The sequence below is a fragment of the Armigeres subalbatus genome, chromosome 2 (genome assembly GCF_024139115.2).
Source record: "Armigeres subalbatus isolate Guangzhou_Male chromosome 2, GZ_Asu_2, whole genome shotgun sequence".
NCBI classification, from domain to species: Eukaryota; Metazoa; Arthropoda; class Insecta; order Diptera; family Culicidae; genus Armigeres; species Armigeres subalbatus.
The window spans coordinates 158,049,208-158,063,801 of NC_085140.1; the positions used below are offsets into that span (position 1 = coordinate 158,049,208).

Below are 14,594 nucleotides of genomic sequence, written 5' to 3' on the forward strand. Positions count from 1 at the left end.
CCTACCGTGGACCCCCGATAATTTGAACGGTACCTCATTCACATTAACGGGGTTCATTTTTAATTTGAACTTCTGGTTACTCTATTTGCATCAGAAAAACTGGTTTCTGGCTGCTCTCTTTGCCGGTTTGTTTTGATTCTGCGTTCCGTTTTACAATGTTCTATTTTCTTTTCTCGATTCCACGTGTTAAATGACGTTTGAACCATTTTAATTTGAACGATGTTCAAACGAACAGGGTTCAAATTAAAAGTGTTCAGATTAAAAGCGGTCATATTACCGGGTGTCCACGGTATTCTATTCACTAAATTTTTATTAAGCTATATGTATCCGACGGATGATACTTTGTTCATAGCGGAAATGAAATTACGGATCTTGGAAAAAATAATTGTTTGGAAAATTCGCCAGCCATTTAACTCGCTGCTCTTATTGGCATTTCAGCAGTAGCTAATTGAAGGTGTATTACGACACAATTTATAAATTGGTATGCAGTCATGCAAGCAGGAGACCTGCCGATTAGGGGAGACTTGATTCCTTGGGACACTTGGCTCCTTGGGAGACTTGATTCTCCCCTGTTTTATCAAGAACTTAAGTGGTATTGTTATAGCGTATTTTTATAAAAGATCCTCTAGACAAATGATCGTTATGTGGCGAACTATTTTTTTGATTGCCAACCTTATTTTCTCTATTATTTACTGTGTTTTGTCCCTCCTAAAGATGCTTTTTAGTGGCCACGCAAAATTTGAACAACTTTTCCCAATAATGACCAAATGCTATAATTTTGTACAGCACAAAGTCATAAATATGATAAATGATCTTCCCTGATAAAATGCCAACAATCCAACACAATTTCAGGATATTTGATGGATTTTGCGTTGTTGCCTCACTATGAGGAGAGTCATCCATACAAAAATTTGGGGAAAAATTCAAGAAAATATAAATTGTTCTCAAGCGGCGTTTTTGCCTTTCTCGTACAACAAAGTTGCATCGAAAGGCTATAGGACTACTCAAAAAAAAACTTTTGATAGAAGGCTTGGAGACCCATAGTGATATACCGATCGACTCAGTTCGACGAATCGAGGTGATGTCTGTATATGCGTATGTATGTGTGTGTATATATACAAATTTTGTAGACACACTTTTTGGAACTTAGCATTACCCTTAGCATTAGCATTATTTACTCGCAACAAGTTGCATTCGACGCAACAAGTGCATTGTTCCTGTTGCACAATAAATTACAAAAATTTCCGCAACTATGACAAATCGTAGAGTTCTCTGCATCTTTCTTAAGTAGGTATTCAACTAATCGCAATTTTTACTTATAGAAGAAAATTTTTTCTCAAGCAGATTGTCGCCGAGAAAAAAGTGGTGAGTGAAAGATGTTTTCCGCCACAAATTACGAAAAAAAGATTCTCATTTGACCCAAAAACGCTTGATTTTGTCTCATCGAACTTGCAACTGAAACTGAAAGTCATTATTTGGTCACTTTTTCTGCAACTGAAAGCTCCTAGAATTAAAAAAAACACATTAATAAAGTTTAAAAAAAAATTCAACTGAAAGTCACTATTTTTTCCTTTTTTCGTCAGCTTTGGTCACTAAAGTCATTATTTTGAGCGGCATCGGTCGCTACCAGCCCTGCAATCGAAAGATAACACTTTGCTTCGGGTCAATTGATCAGGGTAAATTAGAAATTCTACTTTGAAAAGACTAAATTTGTGGTGTCCAGTATGTGTACATTTGGGGGTCCAAAATATGTTGCACGAAGAATATTTTTATTTTAGAAAGTTACAATTTCTCAGCGATTTATCAACACTTAAGGTGAAGGTGGGGTGAGTACCAAAACAAAGCTTTGAAAGTATTGGTGCAATACAAACTGTCATATACTGTAGTAGTATTGGTGTCGTATTTATGAGAAAACAAAGAATGTTAGTAGGGTGGTTCAAAAAACGACCCAGCTCCACCACGCTCACTTGATTCCGTCCCATGCTCCGAGTGTCCTCCAAAAGCCGATTTGAACAAAAACTGATTGAGAACAGGCCGGTTCAAGTTTGTATGAAAACTATTATGGGAAACTAAACCTTTCATTACACTGGCTACAGCGCCTCCCTCCCAAAGGCTGGCGAAAAGAGAACCCACATAGCTTAAAGCAACATTCCAGAGACTTCACTGAACGGACCTTAGAAAAGATCCGTTGAAATAGCATTTTATACTCCGCTCACCCCCATGTCACACTTTTTGTATGAAGTATCTGCTCCTGGTGCGATAGATATCACAGAAAAAAATCTGGCTATTTTGTTGAATTACACAATTACACAAACACAATGTCAGCCTCAGCGGAACGGAAACGGCAAACTTAACAGAAAATATATGGGCTAACTGTCAAATTTGCCGTTTTCGTTTCTGTTCCGCCGACATTGTATTTGGTAAAGCCCCAAATGGTAAATTGGTAAAGCCCCAAATTATGCTAAAAATTTGCAACATCGATTAAAATCGACTCTCAACTATTGGAACGTCCATTCAATATGCATTGTCTAAGGAGTTAAAGCTCTTGAATTTCATCCAGTCATATGGTCTTCCCCTCGCCAGCGCCCAATCACGGAGTGCCACAATCAGAATAATGTAAAATTCAACCTCGCCATATCAACTGCCATACAAACCTGAAACGACCTGTGCACGGTAAGCCCCTATTCAAACCGACCGAAACCAGCGAACGACACCCAAAATATGAAACATAATCGACTGAGCGTGGCGGAGCAAAATCAGTTTTGAACCACCCTGTTTATTAGTTTGCTGCTATCGGTACCGGTGTTTACATTCGCTCCGCGATCAGTTTTTAATCGTTTTCTTCGGGCAAAAATTGCAGTTTATATTAAGTTTTCGCTTCTAACAAGTGACTTAATCCAAAATTGAAGCTTAATTTGCCTTCCATCAATATTTCGGGCTGCTCATGTGCGGAGAAGTGAGTAAAAAATTGATTTTTGCAGTGCCCTTTGAAAAGAAGTGGAGTGCAGTGATAAACGGACGGCTGTTAAATTGGCACGAAACTGCTGGTTTATGCCATATATCGAGCCGAAATGCATAGGACTCTTTGAAGAAACATGTTAATTATCACGGGAAGTACATAAATATACTGTGAACAGGTTAGTAATCTGAATATTAAACTTTTGTTCGATGCATTCGAATGTTGGTGGGAGAGGAGTGCGGGAGGTGTGGGGTTGACCCGTGGAAGGTCCGGTGCCATATTGACTGCCATCGTGGTACTCTTCCAACTATGTCCTTAATGCCATAAATGAGACTTCTGTCTATCAAATGGTGTGATTTCCGTCTATATCAAACGTGCCATTTGATGCATATAAGCAGATATCGGTAAGCACTTCTTCTAGGGGTCCAAAATGGAACATTTACCCTAGTCAAAGAAGGAAATTGTATGGAACTCCATTTTCAATTTTTGCGCGATTGCTAGAAGATGAGAAAACCTATGCCTTATTATGCGTCTCGTATGAGGTGAGGCCTTTCGAATGAAGCGAGAATTGTCGATACCTCCCATTTAAATTACTCAGTCGTCTCACGTGATTTTTTTAGAGGTATCATGCCAAATGGCCTACTATTTTTGACACAATTTTCCAACGATTGTGCCAAACGGTATTATGTCAAATAGCCTTCCCCCTTTTTCTAACGTTTCAGAACTGCAACAAAAACTACAAACATACACGCAAATAAGCACTCCAAGCCAATTGCAGCCGACATCATGCTCCTATAATCCAGAGTGTTATGCTATGTGAAATGCAACATCATCTATCTCGGCAGGCCAGCACTCATAACCTATATCATTAATCAATATTAACGGTTTACTATTATCTCAGGTCGCCCTACCCCCTCGAACTCGTCTCGTTACCACCGCCGATGTGCAATCCGGAAATACGGTTGTCCAAGTGCCGGTATCGTTACCGGTCGGGACACTTATCGGCGGTACCACCTTCAATGTGCTCACGCCCGATCAGATTCAACACTTTAAGCCGATGATCTGCGTGGATAACAATGGTTTCGTATCGGGCAGCACAGTCGTCGGAGACCTAACCGGTGACCTGAAGCCAACGCATATCGTGATCCAGCAACAAGGGACGGACCAACAGCAACATGACGATCAGAGCCTTGTAGACCAAGTGCAGTCACAGCCAGAATACCGACTAGACAATAGTGTGATCGATCGATTAAATAGTCTCGATGTCCTGTCTGTGCGATGTAAAACCACGACGGGAGAATTGTACAAGAGCCGGCTCGGCTCCGGTGGACGTGGGAAATGTATTAAACATAAGGATGCGTGGTATACCCCAAGCGAGTTTGAACAGATCTGCGGTCGGGGCTCGAGTAAAGACTGGAAACGATCTATTAGGTACGGTGGACGTAGTTTGCAAGCGTTGATCGATGAAGGAATCCTGACGCCACACGCTACCAGCTGTACATGCTCAGCATGTTGTGATGATGAATCAGGTGAGTAAGAAATGATGAATATAATAGACTGTTCCAGAAATTATAAGCACACTAAAAAAATAGTCGGCAAATTGAAATGCATGCTCTATGAGAATTTTGATGCTTCCTATATAGATAATTCCATTTAATAAACGTTATGTAATTTTTCTGAATATTTTGCGTCAATTTAGAAAATATTTAGCTTTGGGTAAATTGTAAAAATTGACCATTTTTTTGGGGTGCTTTTTTTGAAAATTCACCTAGTAAAAAACGTAGAGCTATTATATCAGTCGAATTTCCATTGGAAGTGTATAGGGGTGCTAGTCTTGTCGTCGAAAAGTGGTTGGAAATGTGTTGCCAAGGAGTGGCATAAAAATCAAATAACTTTGGCGTTTAGTATATGTATGAGTTTATTAAGAGTCCAAGTCATAAGCCATTGAATAAGGGAAACACATGTAAATAGGTGAAAACTAGGGCTCGACTTTTGACACCTGTTGCTTGGTAAAAAAGTATAATAACCATATGCAATGGATTTAGTGTGAATATTGAGCTCACCTTAACTTAGACTGACTGTACATACCTATCAATGGTCGCTACTCCGTGATTGATCAGAACTGGTGCAAATTTCACTTCGATCCTTCGTGTGGGTATTGTTGTTACTAGAGACCAAGAATACCTCTGAATCTCCCCAATTAGCACGGGTAACATAGATCGGGATTCCACATGGAAAGTGATGTGACCTATGCAATATCTATACAACAGTATTAGCATTTCCTTATCTTGTTCAGTTCGATTCCCCGTGCCGGCCTAAGCAATTTTCGGATTAGAAATTGTCTCGACTTCCCTGGGCATCGTGTTAGCCTCATGATATACGAATGCAAAAATGGTAACTTAGCTTAGAAACCTTGCTGTTAATAACTGTGGAAGTGCTTAATGAACACTAAGCTGTGAGGTGACTCTGTCCCAGTATGGGGATGTAATGCCAATAAGAAGAGGAAGATCTTGTTCAGTTGTTCATCCTTCGCGTGGATAAACAATCAATCGCTCAAAGTGAGCGATTGTTTATTTGAATTTTGGATTAAGAGCCCGCGTCATATTTCTTTAACTAGTAACTAGTTAAAAGTAGAAAAAGGCGGTTGTTCAACCATATCGGAAAGCTAATGTCAATCAGCAACTCTTATTTTATCTCAATTAGATGTTAAATAAGAATGCACAGCCAGACATATTTAATTAAATTATGTTCTTTTTACACGTAATAGATTTAGTGTTAATATTGAATAGAAATTTGAAAAAAAAAACAACTTGAAACTGTGTTATGCAAACACCTCAGAACCGTGTGAAGGAAAGCATCTCAAAACATGACTTATATTCCATAAAAATTGCAAACTCGACACTAGAAGAAAGTAGATAAGATAATAAACTTTACGTAGTAAAAAAAAGTTGGAAATATTAGGAAATACAAAGTGCGCTTATAATTTCTGGAACAGTCTATACGCCTACAAAATGAGAAACTATTAAAGCGAGTTAGCATCTTTGGTAGTAGCGTCTAATTATTTGCCACACATAGGACCACCCTAAATATAAATGATGACGACGCACTGTGCGTGTTGACTACGTCTAAAAATACTTTTAGACTATTTCTCAAAGTTACACAATTAATTCTATCGAAATTTAATTATTATGACCTCAAAGCACATTTTTTTGGGAAGAGTAGGACTACTTACTACTACTACTACTCCGTAGACTGCGTGGTTGGCGACGTGTAGCCATGGACCGAGCCGAATGGAGAAGACTCTTATATACCGCACAGGCCACTTGGGCCTTAGTCTGAATAAATAATAAAATAATAGGACTACTTTTTGACTGAATTTATGTATAGATCGTCATATTACGTCATACGTTTACCAATTTGTTAAATATTTTTTTGTTTTTGTATGACTCCGCATTTTTGATCTTAGGCTTATCTTATAGGAAAAAAACTTTTTTCATAATGTATTTTCCCATCGTTAAACCCAAAACAGTGCATAGGCCTAATCGCAAACAATTTTCTAATGTGTCTGTTTCCAGCTGCTTCTGGTCCAGTACGATTATTTACGCCATACAAGCGGAGGCGGCGTAATCAAATAGAACCTGAACAGCCCGAGAAGAAAAAAAGAATAATTGTAAATAACAATACAAACACTAGTAATAACAATATCCACATCAACAATATTAACAACAGCGCCATCAGCAACACGAGTACTACTACAACCGCCGTAAGTCAGCAAAATACCACCGTAAGCCATCACCATGCGGCTCAGCAACAACAACAACAACAACAGCAGCAGCAGCAACAACAACAAGTGCAACAACAGGTCCAACAGCAGCAGCAACAGCAAATTCAGCAGCAGCAGCATCAAGTTCAGCAACAAATTCACCAAGCAGCAACCACTATCAATGCTACACCGATTATCACCAACAATACCAGCACCACAACCACAACCACTACGGTGAAGGTAGTTCAGCAGGAGCAGCAAGAGATTGAAAACGAGCTCGCAATCACCACCAAAGAAGAACCTTGGCAGGCCCTCACCGAAGGAATCGAAAGCGCCACAGAATATGTCGACCAATCGACACAGTGTAAGTGTACGCCCTGTAGCAGGTAAAGGCCGCAGAGCATGACCAACGATAATTTTTGCTATGTGATCAATCTACATTATCCTTAAACAATGTTGTTTTTTTTTCATTGTAGTAATAACGGAAACGAATCTACCGTTTGAGCAGATGAAAGCATTGTGCTCTCAAGTGTGCAAGGCCATGCAGGAGTTGAAGAAGTGCATTGGTGATGCCAGCGAAGTACACAATCGTCAATTGGAAAGGCTACAGCGCGAACGGGACGCTGCCATCCTCACCGTAACTCAGTTGGAGGAGCAGAACAACATTAGTAGTCAATTACCGCCCGGTTCGGTTCATGCCAACAAAAAGGTAATTATTCAATACATAAGAAGTTAAGGTTGAGCAATTGAATTCTGGAAAAACGTATGAAACGTCTTAACACTATTGAACTCTTTTTTGCGTAAATGAATTGTCAGCTATTTTCAGTACAGTATGTTGGCACATTGAAATAAAATAATGTTCTGTTGGATGATCTTTTTTTTTTTGAAATTGGAAACGATGTCTCGAAAGTACCCATTAGGGCCACCGTAGCCATTATTTCTTTTCTTGATACTTGTATGTTACAATAATCAACATTCTATTTTTGCAAGTTAGGCAAGTTATTCTACATTGATGTATTATCTAGAACTAGAGCTTTCTTTAATATGTAAACAGATATAGGGAAACTGTACCGGTTTTGGCCATGTTCCTAATTTGGCCAATTTTGCGAATAACTTCTAAAATAAAGCAATTCGGGAGGGTTTTATTAGTTCCAATAAGAGATATATCCCTCACGATTCAACGCTACTTTCAACTGATCGATTATTTTGGAAAAACATGCATTTTTAAAGTTGGCCAAATTAGGCACTAAGGGTCTGTCTCATTTGGAGAATTAAACTTAAAGTAACAGTTCGAAAATTTAGCAAATAACCTTGTGCTACCCAGCAATTCCAATAAGACATCGATGCAAAATGATTCGATATCTGTCAAAAGTAATCATGCTCTGCGAGCAGGGTTATTCGATAATTATTGAAATGTCACTTTTAAGTTTAATTTCAGTTTAATTCTCCAAATGAGACAGACCCAAAAACGTTTAATTCGCCAAAACCGGTACACTTCCCCTACCGATGATTTTATTATTATTATCTTTATAAATGAGGTTTTCGGCCCTGGGCCGGTTCACCTCGCAAACTACCGATGATTATTTTTGGTAATTATACAGCCAAGCCCCAAATCAGCTATTTAGGAAACTAAGTGCTTTTTCAGGTATTTTTACAGGAGCACGAGCTATAAGAGAACCATAAATCGCAAAATGGCGAAACATTGGTAGATCATTTGGTTACTTGTGCTTAGCAATCGACTTCAATTTCAGCACTGTACAAACATTATTTCGTCAGATTTGGGCTTTTTGTACTAATGGTGGAAAAGCATGTGGTGAATTTGAAATTCACCACAGGATTAATTGGAACTTCCTTTTCTTTCGATATATCGATCATATTTTGGACCACTGAGTGCAAATTCCTCTTGGTGGTCCAAAAAAAGAGCCCCCGTAAGGGTGGTCCAAAATACATGCTTTACCCTACACTTTTTATTAAATCCATGTAAATTATAATTTAAAAAACATTCTGGCATTATCTGGCCCCATATGTTTTTTTCGGATTTACTCCACATAAACGTTCTGGCCTTCCTTTGCCTAGCAGTGAATGTGATGTTTATCGTAGATTGAAGTCAATTACCACACCCACCTTGATTTCTGAAAGCAATCTGAATAAGGATTTAAAAAAAAACATGGGTTTCTCCAGGGTGTCGGCTAACTGTAAAAAACCTGGAAAATCAGGGAATTCGTTGAGCAATCAGGGAAATCGGGCAGAGAGAAAGTGAGCATGTTGTATTTATATCGTTTGTTCAAAGGTTTGAATGAGGAGCCGAAAGTTACACGTCTTAATTTAAAAACATTTAAAAACAATGAAGAAGAAACATTAATATACTATCTCTTCCAAGCACAGAAGGATAGAATATGTTTCTTGTGAACCTAAACACTGGCTGGGGTCGAAGGGACACGATGGAGTACGTAACCTAAACAATTGAATATTTTTCCTTCACTACAAAAAATTTCTAGAAAAACTGATGTTGTCAATTGTTTGCCAGCAAACCACGTTCTAGCATATATTGCCAAAACTTGTTTTGTTCCACTAAATCGTGCACTGCCTTGAAATCAATAACCAGATGATGTGTCTGCACGTTGTACTCCCGGAATTTATGAAGGATTTGTCTAAGGGACATTAGATCTGCCCTTGATCGGCCCCTACGAACGCCTGCTCGATATTTCTCGACGAAGGATTCTTCAAACGGTCTTAAAATCTGTTGAACAGAATACAGGACAAACTTTTGTATGGCGAATTAGGGAGGGTTGTGTCATGGTAATTGGCACGATTTTTCTAGAAGTCAGCTTGCCCAAAGCACTCATAATCTTTGAAGCCGCTATTCAAGCAATTCAAAAAATCGGTTGCAAAAACTGAAAAAAGTGCTTGAATTAGCCTGATAAATTTGTTGGCGCATAATTTCGATTCTTCTTATTCCCATATTGTCGACATAAACAACGTTTTTCCTCGTCTGTTGATCTTTGACACTCCAAAAATTCCGCCAATCTACCAGAACATGGTCTATCTGATTACAAGTTTTCACCATGTGGGTGTCCTAAGTATATGTGCTTCTTAAGGAAGCAGTAAAATTTACTATCGGTAAGGAAAAGAGGGGCAAGATGGCCACCCTAAGCGGTATCCTTTGTAAAACAGTGAAATTCGTCCAAAAACGGAAAATGTAATGTTAACAAGAAATGGAACCGTTGTAGCCAACCATAGAGGCTAGTGCGAAAATAATAAAATTTATAACAGTTTCTAAGATTTCGAACCGCGAAAAATGTAAGCTTGGTAGTGTTAATTTTCCAAAATGTGCTACGTTTTGATTTGACAGGATCCAATGGATTAATGAAAGCAAAATCTGCCGCTATGAAATGAGTAGATAGCGCCACCGTAGACCAGTTCGTTCAAAACCTCCCGCATGTTAACCTACATATCAGCGTTTGAATCCAAAGGAGAATGAAAAAATCTCTCACTTATCATGTCTGTATACACTCTCGATAGGTAGCATACCGTGAGAGAAGTTTTTCGGTAGCTGTTACGATAATGAATTGATTCGGGGGACACCAGTTCTGATAATGCATATGCATTTCAACTTGTTTTACACAGCTGTGCAAAAAAAAAATATGATCCTCAACATAAAATGAGCGAGAGCAAAGCATTTTATCAAACCTCGATGGGGGCCGCATATCAGAATCTTTTTTTTTCCAACTTGTATACAAGTGCGATTGTAGTTTTGTTTTCATGGCTTGTTATGATTCGAAGAGATTTTTGCCTCTCTTCTATCGTCGTTATCTAGGATAGGATGTGCCAATTAGTCATTAAAAATCGTACCGATTTTCTGTCAAAATCGTACCGGTTGCTGATTGGGTGAAAATGACAATCGATTACTTCGATCGGCGGTATCACATTTTCAAAAGGGCAGCTTGTTGTTAACTTGGCCGTGTTGCTAGATAATTAAATTCAAGTTTATGACAAAATTCAAAAGTTTATTTTTTAATTTTTTTGGGTGAAATGAATTTATACTAGACTGCAAATGATGTATGCATGAATCTCAAAGGTTATGGTTGTTTAACACAGTCAATTTGGGACATTATTAAAAATTCATATTAATAGGTCGTTATCTATTGAGAGCGATTTCTGCAAACCCTGCTACATATACAATAGCGGCTTTGTTTTGATGCGGTAATTGCAAAATGAGTTACCTAAAATAATCCATTGACTTGCTAAAAATTGAACATATTCTTTAATTTGCTGTTTGATGTGCTCTCAATTGTATTTGCAGTTCGTTGTTCACTGGAGCGAAATAAACTTGGGTAAATACAAAAATAAATGGTTTGGATAATGTTATTAATGGAGTTTCCTTTGAATGTGGAAGAATCATTACATTTTGCTTTCCAAAGGACGATTGGCCATCCTAAGAATGATAGAATGTGCCGAAGCAAATTTACCCTTATCATATGCAACTCGTTTGCTGTTCTGAGAAAATAGTGATTCCACGTGACATCACTGATAGAAATAACTCCTCCGACCGACTTGATTCGTGTCTAGCTGCCAAAAGTAGTTTAAAAGGTTAGGAGTAGTGCCGTAGCATTCGGTTTGCCGGGTTGGCTCCTGAAACCAAGAATTACGGTATGAGAAACTGTTGCGGTTATGGAAAATAAGCAACACTGCTTCTCTATGTTCAGACTTTGGGCTCTCTGGTAACAGTTAATTTATGCCGCCATTTGTAGACGTCATGTATCAATCAAACATTGTTTAACAATTATTCACTGGTCCGCTAGGTGTCTTGTGTCCTGTCCGTTGTCGCATGCTAAGTGTTAAATGTTTAGTCTGTACGAGCTCTGATCGACGACGGTTTTCTAGTCTTACAATTTAGTTAATTTAGTCAAAATAAAGTTATTTTTGAGTTTATGTGCACGTAATGGATTAGGCCACCAAAAAACCTACGAGAGCCATCTCATTCTGACCACGTAAACGTAAGAGAAACAATTACAGCGTTACAGGGCCAAGCCAATCACTTTGAGACTTCCGGAACCGGTTACAAGGAGCCAAGAAAAAGTCTAAACATTTCATCTTCAAAAAGTTATTTGAAATTGTGGATCGGATTATTTGCATTTTTAGACACTATTGTGCACCGTTCAGTTGACAAAATTTCGCCGAGCTCTTTTGCTCTAATAACTTATTCCGGGTAGAGCCAAGGGTAAGAATGGTATAGATTTTCACCCTCTTCAGATTTTCATTTTCTAGTCCCAATCATCTAAAATTTGTATATGATTTGTTAAATTCCACTTTCTGCGATGTTTTCCCTTTTACGACACATACCTACATACTATACTTAAATATAAGACGTTACAGTCAAACCTCCATGAGTCGATGTCCTATGACTCGATATCGACTCGTGGAAGCAAATAATTCTATATTAAGAAATGTTTTCTGGGTTACTACGATGGTCCGCTCAAACAAATCTCCAAGAATTTTGTATTCTACATCTCGATATTTCCATGAGTCGATGGTCCCTTCAATATCGACTCATGGAGGTTTGACTGTATTTGTTTAAATTGCCATTTCAAAGTCTGACTGAAGTTGCCCTATAGTAGACCCCCTGGGGGTCCATTGTAGGAAATAGCTTCTCTACCCGCACAGCTGAAAGTATGCTCTTTTGGGGAGAAATATGCTCTTTTGCGGGAGAATGGGACTACCCACAAAAGGAGTAACATTTGATGCATAAAAAGCATAAGTTTTACACATTTTTCCTGTTTTTATGCATGAAAGTTAATCATTTGTGTATAAAAGATAGTCATAATTGTGCATAATATTTATTCCTTTTTGTGTGTAGTCCTATTCTTCCACGAAAGAACGTAGTATAAGGTAATAATTGAAAAGAGCATACTTCAAAGTCTTTTGTGTGTAAACTTTTTTAGCTGTGTATAGTCGACACTTCATTTGATTTTCATGTTCCGTTTCGGGATGTTCTATTTCCTTATTATGATGGACCCCTCTAAATATTCCTAAAATGGACATTCTCGTGTTTTTTTTAAAGAAATTGTAAAAAAAAAAATTACTTTTCATAGCATTTCCAATCCATGTAATCAAATCATTGTAATGTAAATTAGGGGCTTACCACCGAATACTGCGGTATTGAAGCATCTTCAATCCACTAGACTTTATACCTAATCTTATTTTGGAGTACCTAGATTCAGCGCCTTCGCTTAGGGAGTTTCTTAGTTTATAGTATGTCGGGCAATTTGCGCTGATGATTGCGCAATGTTTACACAAGTTTTTAACGCAATTTTATTCGAGCATCCATGTCTGTTCTCTGTGGTTAAAGGATATACGCACAAAATATACGTTTCTTTCTTAATTAGAAAGTGTTTTCCCGGTAAATTAGTAGATGATTCTTTCTTCAAAAGTATGTACGCATTTACCTAGAATAATAAAGATATTATAGTTGACAAAATAGTTATTTTGGGACAATTAAGGAACATACACTACCGTGAATCGCAGCAAAGCTGGGACAGATATGCGATTCACTGCAGTACATAACATGTTAAAAGCACTTGAATCCGTCAACAAAAACTATAGCACATGAAATTATATTTAATGATATGTTAATCTTACCTCTTGTGATTAATTTCAGTGTGCCAACTGCAATCGGGAAGCATTGGCCGAGTGCTCACTCTGCCGGAGAACGCCGTACTGTTCGACCTTCTGTCAACGAAAAGACTGGATCACGCATCAAAACGAGTGCGTGCGAAGTACGCAGGAAGCGACGCATCAGATCATGCTGATAGTGGATGAAACTCAATAACCTTTAATTTTCTAATTGCGACCTGCGGTTTGGCGTGGTATACGGGAAGCGAGATCTGGATCGATTCTCAGTGCTGCTGATGTACTACAACAGTACCTTCGAAGCGAGAGGTATTTATAGCAGCACCTGTGCGCCACTGTTCGCCGCGACTCCTCGAAGATTCGCTATCTTCGGCCGGTTGCAATGCATCAATGGGCAACGTTGCCAAGCGGGGCGACACACCACTATTGAAATGAGGAAATTTTTATATTTAAATAGCAAAGTTTAAATTTTGTTTTTATACCTTAATATTTGAGAATGAACAGAAATGGATTCACTCATAAGAGACTTATCGGTAGAAGCCGAAGTGATCTTCCCTGTTCAAAGAAGATTTTTTTGTTTTCATTTTTATTAGGAAATTGCGCGGAAGTACATACATATATATTTAATAACTGAAGTGTGTATGTAAAACACAAAGAGAAAAGAAACTTTATTTAAAAAAATATCATTTAAATAATAAGAGACGTTAACTCTTAATTTATCTTCTGTTTGTTTCAATTATGTTATATCACATCACTGTTTTGTTAAACCTTCTATTGTTTTATGAATTAGTGCAATTATTGTTGTTATGTCCTGTAATTTTTCATGATTTTGGGGTGTTTAGAAAAAATATCTTTCATTATGATAACTTGCATATTGTTTCACTTCCAGTGTTGGTATGCATGTCAACAAAGGTTACGTATGTAAGTAGCAATTATTCTACAACAGTTCAAATTTCGTCCTGTACATAAATACCTAATACTTATTACAAACTGACCACATTCCATAATGGAATTCGAATCATTAGCAGCAGACCCTTTGGAACCTCCCTTTCCCTTTTAAAGTGAAAGTAGTTGAATAAGTTAGCTGTCATTGATTGTAAGGAAATGGAATTTAGATAAATTTATTCTCGTGAATGTCGTCGGTATAAGAATGTGTGACAGACGTTTAGAATTGCGGTTTGCGAAAATGAGTAGTATATGAGGTATTGATTATAATTTTATTTTTTCGATATTTTACCGCCA

General features: G+C 37.9%; 1 protein-coding gene across 3 annotated transcripts in view; it reads left to right on the top strand.

Moving 5' to 3' along the window:
• The window catches only part of LOC134211076 (deformed epidermal autoregulatory factor 1-like), a 30,242-nt gene extending 16,175 nt beyond the window's left edge, over positions 1–14,067 (top strand). Inside the window, exons 2-6 of one of the 3 annotated variants that reach the window (XM_062687659.1) lie at positions 3,682–3,804; positions 3,861–4,488; positions 6,535–7,086; positions 7,199–7,431; positions 13,381–14,067. In XM_062687659.1, the coding sequence (XP_062543643.1) occupies positions 3,769–3,804; positions 3,861–4,488; positions 6,535–7,086; positions 7,199–7,431; positions 13,381–13,551 (1,620 nt within the window). In that variant the 5' untranslated portion in view covers positions 3,682–3,768 and the 3' untranslated portion in view covers positions 13,552–14,067. Of the gene's footprint in view, positions 1–3,665; positions 3,805–3,860; positions 4,489–6,534; positions 7,087–7,198; positions 7,432–13,380 lie in introns of those variants that run through there. The other 2 variants (XM_062687660.1, XM_062687658.1) reach the window with 2 other exon arrangements.
• Positions 14,068–14,594: the final 527 nt, after the last annotated feature.